The sequence below is a fragment of the Labrus bergylta genome, chromosome 21, assembly GCF_963930695.1.
Source record: "Labrus bergylta chromosome 21, fLabBer1.1, whole genome shotgun sequence".
Classification (NCBI taxonomy): domain Eukaryota; kingdom Metazoa; phylum Chordata; class Actinopteri; order Labriformes; family Labridae; genus Labrus; species Labrus bergylta.
The window spans coordinates 1,896,021-1,904,197 of NC_089215.1; the positions used below are offsets into that span (position 1 = coordinate 1,896,021).

Below are 8,177 nucleotides of genomic sequence, written 5' to 3' on the forward strand. Positions count from 1 at the left end.
AGAGACAGAGAGAGAGACAGAGAGAGAGAGAGAGAGAGACAGAGAGAGAGAGAGAGAGAGAGAGAGAGAGAGAGAGAGAGAGAGAGAGAGAGAGAGAGAGAGAGAGAGAGAGAGAGAGACAGAGAGAGGGAGAGAGAGAGACAGAGAGAGAGAGAGACAGAGAGAGAGACAGAGAGAGAGAGAGAGAGAGACAGAGAGAGAGACAGAGAGAGAGAGAGAGAGAGACAGAGAGAGAGAGAGAGAGAGAGAGAGAGAGACAGAGAGAGAGAGAGAGAGAGAGAGAGAGAGAGAGAGAGAGAGAGAGAGAGACAGAGAGAGGGAGAGAGAGAGACAGAGAGAGAGACAGAGACAGAGAGAGAGAGAGAGAGAGAGAGTGGGGAATGATATGTGGGAAAGGAGAGGCCGCCCGCTTGGAGGACTACAGCCTCCGTACATAGAGCGAGCACCCTAACCGCTTGCCCCCGTGCCCCCCAGAAGTATTAGGATATCAAAGTAATAGAGACAAAAGCACCTTGTAGAAATGTAAAGAACTTAAATTGTGTGAAAACCCGCACCAGCAGATTGTGCAGGAGTATGGAAGCCTTAAGAGGACATAAATCCATGCATTTGATTTCCGATAATCTGAGATCTTGACTTATATTTACAGTTATCTCGGGATAACAACGCTGCATGGTTTTCCTGTGATAACGAGTTATTTTCAGTCATTTTGTTCAGCTCTCGAAAAATTAACTTGTCATGGGAAAAAGCAGCTTTGTTATCCTGAAGTTAAGATCTGGTAAAAACAACCGATACTTATGTGTTATCATGGGAAACAGAGTAAAACTAAGTCATTCATATGGACGTATGACTGATTAGAACTCATGCTGAAGACCTGAGCAGTCAATGTTTTGTCATCTTACAAAGAAACATGAGATAGTGTAAACAGTGTATGTTCATACGTTATACACAGTTTGATCTTTAACAAAACAATACAATTTTTCTCTTTATAAACTTCATCTTAAGAGGTAGACATGACTGTCTACATTGAGTGAGAAGCTCGAGTCCCGCTGGCTGTGTTGTTGTCAGAGCTGTGTTTACATCGTGTTCTTATTCATAACTCCTTCGTGCGACCGCAAGTGGAGCCCCCCCCCCCCCCCCCCCCCCCACTCGGTTGGCTGTATGCAGCTGGAGGAGAGCGGAGACTTCAGAATAGCCGAGGTGTGGCCGAAAAAGCAGTTTGTTTTGGTTTCACGGCGGCGCTCAAGGGCGACATCTACTGGATCAAAAAGTCGCCCATTCTACCTTCAAAGTACTGTTATGCAAAACGGCCTTGTTCACCCTGTTATGTGTCGCCCAATTAATAATGCATCATATTCTATTTTAGATTTGTGTCTAAAATATTATAACTTCCAAAGTAAATCCAACATTTCAAAATGCAGTAGGTTAAAAAGTACACAATCTTTAAAATGTAAACAATGTGTACATGTGCTGCAGCACGAGGATAGAGTGAAAATACTGACGTGTACTTGAGTAAATGTATTTAGTTACAACGCAGCTCTTGTCTCTGTGAGCATCCATGCAGCTCAAAATAGCTTGAAGCATGAATAATGCACTGTAATTACATAATGTCCTTCAGATATGCACACCACAACATCAACAGAGGTGTGTTCAAGGCTGTGGATGTATTTTTATTTAACATCAGAGTTGTTGTTCTTTGTCTCTTTTTTTTAATACACCTTTTTATGAGCTGGGTTTCACTGACTGACTGACACATTTCCAGGAGCCCAGGCCCTGCTAGTATCACACTGTCAGGACTATTTAACAAACATGAAGGCCTGGAAACAGCAAATAAGGCCTGGTATTACAGAAGACTATATGTAAGGCCTAGCAGCAGATTGTGCACACAGATCAGTCTCAAACACGACACCGATGCACTGTATCTAAGCACTTTCAAACGTCACACAGAAGCGTGGCCCTCACCGTGATCTATATGAAGGAATCTACACAATCAAACTAACATTATGCAGCGGGTAAGAGTAGAAAATCTCCCCCTTTGTGCATTGTCTTTCAGCTGACATGATATCAAAGCGCAGCGCTGCAAAGATCGACGGTTATGTCGACAAAAGCCATAAAAATGCAACCACTCCCATCTCCTCATTGTGCTGCATCCCCCGTATGGCGAGCTTACCAACTGCTCCCTGATCTGGAAGAGATTTGGCCAGCGCCTCCCAGACCGCGCAGATCGAGGCGAAGAGGAGCAAGCGGGAGATGAAGTGGGCTGGCATCCTTGCAGCTACATCTCTAGTCCCAGCTCCATGTCGGCCGTGTATCCATATTTCTCGCAGCCGTTGTGTGAGCTCGTCACTCCTCTTCAGACATGGCTCGGGTGCCCGGCTGAGAATGGAGATGCTGCTGCCGTGTGTGTGTGTGTGTGCGGGCTTCGCCTTGTTTTTATTGTCTGAGGTTGGAGGAGGAAGAAGTGTCCAATGTTTCCCTCTGCTGAGCTGTTCAGGAACTGCACCTCTGCTGCTGGGTACACTGGTGCGGCACAGAAATTAACACAGAGAACAAAAAGAGAAATAAAATACACAAACACAACAGTAATATAAAAACAACGGGGAGGGGCTGGCCAGAAAAAGATGCATTGTAATAAATAAATAAATAAAATAAAATAAAATAAAATAAAATAAAATAAAATAAAATAAAATAAAATAAATAAATAAATAAATAAATAAACAAATAAATAAATAAATAAATAAAATAAAATAAATAAATATGGAATTAAATCTGTATCCTAATTAATTAATACAGCTCGATCTGACCTCTGTTTATATATAGATATACAAAGAAAAAGAAAAAACACATTTTAAAGTTTACATAATGACCGTCTGATGACGTCATGACGTTGACCTTGCCGTGTAGCCCCAAAAAGGCAGAAACCCCAACCCAACCCCTTTTTTAACAATCAATTGTGTTCAAAATAATTATGAAAAAATTAACTATTTTAAAATAAATATGAAAATATTGACGTGGCTCCTAATTTTATTTACCTAAAATTATATATAAATAATTTTATTTTCAGTTTCCTTAACGACGGTTACCATGACTACGACCCGTTGAGCGGTGAGTTTAAGGGGCCTCATGAACGTCCCTTTCTCCAAACAATTTATCCTTTAAAAGTCATTACAAGTGAACCGAATCGATTCAGTTAATCAAATTAAGTTTGTTCTAGTCTTCTGCTTTACTTCTGTAACGATAATAACGAGGGAGAGTGGATCATGTTGGTGGCGACCGACATTCCCGGACGGCTAGCTTTGAGGATGCTAACTGCTAACCGTGGTGGAGCACATCGAGTGGACCAATGATAGGACATAACTATATAATAATTCTGATGATTCTGATAAATATAGTTAAAGATATAACAAAACAAAATTGACAGCACTTTTTATCGTTTTAGTGAAGTGTTTCTGTATACTGTTCCCTTTTTTAGGTAGGGTTTAGAAAAAATCAGTAACTTCACCTCTGTAAGTACAAAGAGAAAGAATAAAAAGGAAATCAGTACAGGGTTACGCAAAGGTAGCAACATAAATATTTTTGTGTTACTGCAGTGGGTTAAGCTGAACTGACAAAAAATTATTTATTGCAAAAATGAAATAAAACCAAGCGGAAATCTCTCCTAAAAATTAAGCCAAGTGCAAAATCCTGCAGTTCATCGAGTGTCTGCTTGAGGCTGGCTGCACATACACACCACATCTGAACAGACAGTTTTTTACAGCAGAAATAAACATGTTTACAGCCTGGTATCGGTTCATGCCACATTGTTTGCGGATGTGCTGATTTCTTTCAACAGGGTCGGTATTGGCTGATACTGATGTTGGACCGATGCATCCGTGCACCCCTAATTGTTATTGTTTGTTACTTTGGAGTCAAGTGTACTTGGGCCAGGGTCCTTAATGTGAAACCACCCTTAAATGCATTACTTGAGTAGGCCTGACTGCAATATAATACTTCCAGAGTTATGCTGCCTACATACAAATCAGGGAGAGAGAGTGGGGAACGACATACGGTAAAGAAGCCACAGGTGGGATGTGAACCCGGGCCGCCCGCTCAAGACAACAGCCTCCATACATGGGGCGCGCGCACTAACCATTGCGCCACCAGCGGCCCCTACATGTTTACTTTTAATACTTAAGACAGGAATCCCAGGATACCAGGATCTGAGAGAAAATAGATTTAAAAGCCTTTGAAATCTTGTTCTGTTTTTGTTGTTTTGGCATAAAAACATGTTTCTTGTCTGTGTTTTAGCTTCTGAAGTAGACAAAGTTTGTTCTGGATCAAACTTCTGTTTCTCACATTACAACTAAAACTTTTGGAGAAACATGCTGTATCTCACGGCGGATGTCCCCCATTGATCCAGGCTTTCTCTGACTTCCTCCACTGCTCAGCAGCAGCAGCTGGTTGTCATATTCATCATTTTTATTGTTTAATTAAAAAGTCATATTGCAGTAGTATTTTATTCCTGGCTGCATGGAATGGCGTTTGTAGATTTATTGCTCGACAAAAAAACATGGACACGTAGCGTTCTGCTGTTTTTCATTCATTACAGAAATACAACCTCCTGCCTGCGTGGCTGTAGGAGACTTTCAGGATTGAGTTCTGTTAAAGATGACTAAATTAAAGGTTTGAAAACATCTGCTAAACAGCAATGTTGAAGCTGAAGAAAGATTGGACGCGTCTTCTCACTGTCCTGTTGATTAGAAATTAGTTTGATTTAGGATTGTTCTCACTTGGTTTGCCGGCTGCTGCTTGGTACATATTAAATAAGATAAAAATTCCCACCTAGGTTTAGTTACAAGGATAAATGTGTAAGCCATTAATCAGCACTCGGATGAGGAGAAACATTGACTCAGCAGGGGACGCCTGAGGTTTATGGAAACTCCTCCTCGGACAATCATGCTGTTCTTCTGAAGGCCCCCTCATGTGATGGTTTTTATAGGTTTGCTAAATTAACTCGTCTAATGTCCCAAAATGTTCTCATGTTGAGCCACAAGCAGCGAAAAGATGGCAAGAGTTAAAGAATGACAATAGACAGCAAACATTTTGGAAAAAAGGAGTAGAGGTTAAATGTCAAGTAAGGAAATTATTTCTTCAATGTGGCATTTTAACTACTTTCATATATCGAGTATGTGCAAATAATCTAAAGCATATGGTTGTGGAGATAAAGGCATGGTTCAGAATACAGCAGTGATTTAAAGAGAAACAGTTTATGGAGGAAAACCATGACAAAATAATTCACATTTATTTGAGCTTTTTAAAACCCAACGTGGACTTTAACTCTCAAGTTAAAGCGTGGTGTTGATCTTTACTGATGCACAAATGTGTGACTTTAAATGTCATCCAATTCAATTCACATGATTTGAATTTCACTCTTTAAAATAAAGCAAGACGTGCAGATTCAGAAAAAAAAGATTGTGAGTTTTTTTTACAGGTTTCATGAATTTATATAGAAAGCTCAAGTGACCTTTTTTTTAAGGTAAGGTACATTCATCTATTAATGTCAGTTAAAACATTACAAATTCAAACTTAAACACATCGATCAATTTGATTGAAGTCTCATTTTCTAAGCATTCCCAAAAATGTAGTTATATTTCGGTACCTGGAAACCTGAACTTTTTTGTGAAGTAGTTGCGAAACTGAATTTTTGGCATCACCAATTTCAAATGGTATACATTCAGAGGGATGATTGTCAGAAACATGAAAACTAAAATGTATTGTCAAGGAAGCTGTTATGAGCAGATGTAAGTGTTAGCACAGCTGTAATAAGATTGTCAACATTTTGGATAGTTTGGTCCTTTTCCACACAGCATGTTTGAAACGATAGAAGCTAGGGCCGTCATTTATTATTTAAAGTTTGAACATTCATTTGAACATTGGGGAGAAAGTTCACATTCAAACTGTAAGGAGCCGTTTGAATTCAAAATATAAGTTCTATCGGCGCATTAGGCCGTCTGAAGTAGTTTGCAGTCTTATCCAGCAGAGGGCACTTTGTTAATGTGACAGAACTTGCACAAGCTTTGTTTGTTTTAATGATGGATAGTATGACAACATTGGAAAGCTGTAAAGAAACTCATCAGTCACGCTTTTAACCAAACGTTTCTGTGAGCGAAGGAAGTTGCCAATCCACATGAGCTAAGGTTGTGCAATGTCTAAACTGCAAAAACACATCAGCAATGTTCTGGTACCAAAATGCTGTCGTTGTAATTATGCAGTTTAGACAGTTGAGCGTGTCTGCATTTTTGGGGAATTAATTATTAGAAATGACCCAATATTGTGTGCCTATGATGACTTCTATTCTGTTGCTGTAGTATCAAAACAGGGATCACCATTATTTGATTTACTAGTATAATATTAAGGCTCAAATTCTTTTATCATGACGAGTTTTGACAACCCTAAGCTCCTCACTGTCCGCTCCACTGGCAGTGGACTGCTGTGTACACATGTTTCTTGGGACAGCCAGTTCTTCAGAAAGAAGTGAAAGTCAGTGATCTCCAAGCAGCCCATTATGTTGTTTGGGAACATAGTGTGTTACAATAACGTGCCAGCACCATGGAAACAATCCCAGTGGAAAAAGCAATTAGGATCCTTTGTCGAGTACACACTAATCCATTACAAAATCTATGGACCCGCCGTGGACAAGGTATTAAGAAGTCTGTGCGTCTGGTGTTGAGGCTGGGGGCAAAATGACAAAAACATAAAGACTGGACTCTTACCCGGGAGACCCTAGACAAGTCCTGTGTGAGACCAAAGGTGTAACATTGGTAACATTATTTAATGTAAAGGAGTGTAAGGCGTGTGCGTGTATAACTTCACTGATAAACATTTTTATATCAACTTAAAGCACAGACTTGGATTTAAAACCTGATCATATGACAGGGATAGTCTCCCGCTGTAAGGAGCATATGTGAACAGCCAGTTCGGGAGAATCTCCGGAGCAGCCCTCCTGAAATGATCTAGATATTTTCCGGTGTGCAGATATAGCAGAAATTAACTGCTTACAACCTCGCACAAAAAGCAAAATAGGTCTGATTAGCCCATGTCTAGATCGGCAAACACATTTTTTGATGACTCATCAGTTTTGAATTGATGAAGGATAAGAGTTATTCACAATAAGGCGTGTAGCTGACCTGATTGACAGGTGGCCGCGGTGTAACGGTTTGTCAGGAGGTTTAAAACCCGCCTCAGCTCCAGCTCTCGGCCTGTCGTTAGGTTGACTGAAAGTTAGACTGAGACAGCATTTCCAGCATGGAGACCGCCATCGATGGGACTCCAAAGCCCCCTCTTAATATTTACTGTCCATGGGCTGATATCACTATGAGTAATTCAGCTGTACATCCAAACAATAACACACTCAGTTAAATTCCAATTTCAGAGTCTGTCCTTAATCCAAAACGATTAAGGTTAAAAAAGTAATCGTGAAAAGCCCAAAGTCCTGTGTCAAACCAGATTTTGTTGCATCACTACAATACTCTGAGCTTTTCATTAAACCTTGTTAGTAAAGGTCAAGCACTCTGACAAGTACAGAGAGCACAACTGTCTCCTTTCAGTTGAATTTATCGTGCGGAAATGAAGGCCAGTCTAAGGCCAGACGTCGAACTGTCTCCAGCACATGAATCATATATTAGTCACGAGGCCGAGAGCGCGAGATCAACTGTGAGGAGATCGCCAGAAAAGCAGCTCATGAGATAAAAACAGACACAAAACACGCCAAAAAGAAGGCTTAGTAAAAGCTTAAACAGTAAAATGTAACTTTAAAGGTTGCATATTATTCTCCTCCTCTTCAGTGTAAATAAGTCTCAGAGCTCCTCAAAACATGTTTGTGAAGTTTCTTGTTCTAAATCCACTCTGATCCTGTATTTGATCATGTCTAGAAACCCCTCTATTTCAGCCCTGCTCAGAACAGGCTGTTTCTGTGTCTGTACCTTTAAATATGTAAATGAGCTGTGTCTGACCACGCCCCCTCTCTGGAAGGTCTTGGGTGTGCTCGGGCTTTCTCGCTCCATGTCCTATTGTTTACGGTGAGAAGGCAGACTCAGAGGGCAGAACAAACACCTAGCTGTGGGAGTGTCACCCACCTGGGGGAGGGGCTACTGCCCTTTGTGATGTCATGAAGGGAAAATCTCCAAACGGCCTGTTTGAGC

General features: G+C 40.7%; 1 protein-coding gene across 2 annotated transcripts in view; it reads right to left on the minus strand.

Moving 5' to 3' along the window:
* The window catches only part of LOC109996418 (protein FAM171A2), a 12,131-nt gene extending 9,729 nt beyond the window's left edge, over positions 1 to 2,402 (minus strand). For both annotated transcript variants that reach the window (XM_020650533.3, XM_020650532.3), the window contains exon 1: positions 2,168 to 2,402. In XM_020650533.3, coding sequence (XP_020506189.2) covers positions 2,168 to 2,264 — 97 coding nt within the window. In that variant the 5' untranslated portion in view covers positions 2,265 to 2,402. The remainder of the gene's footprint in view (positions 1 to 2,167) is intronic.
* Between the last annotated feature and the right edge of the window lie 5,775 nt (positions 2,403 to 8,177).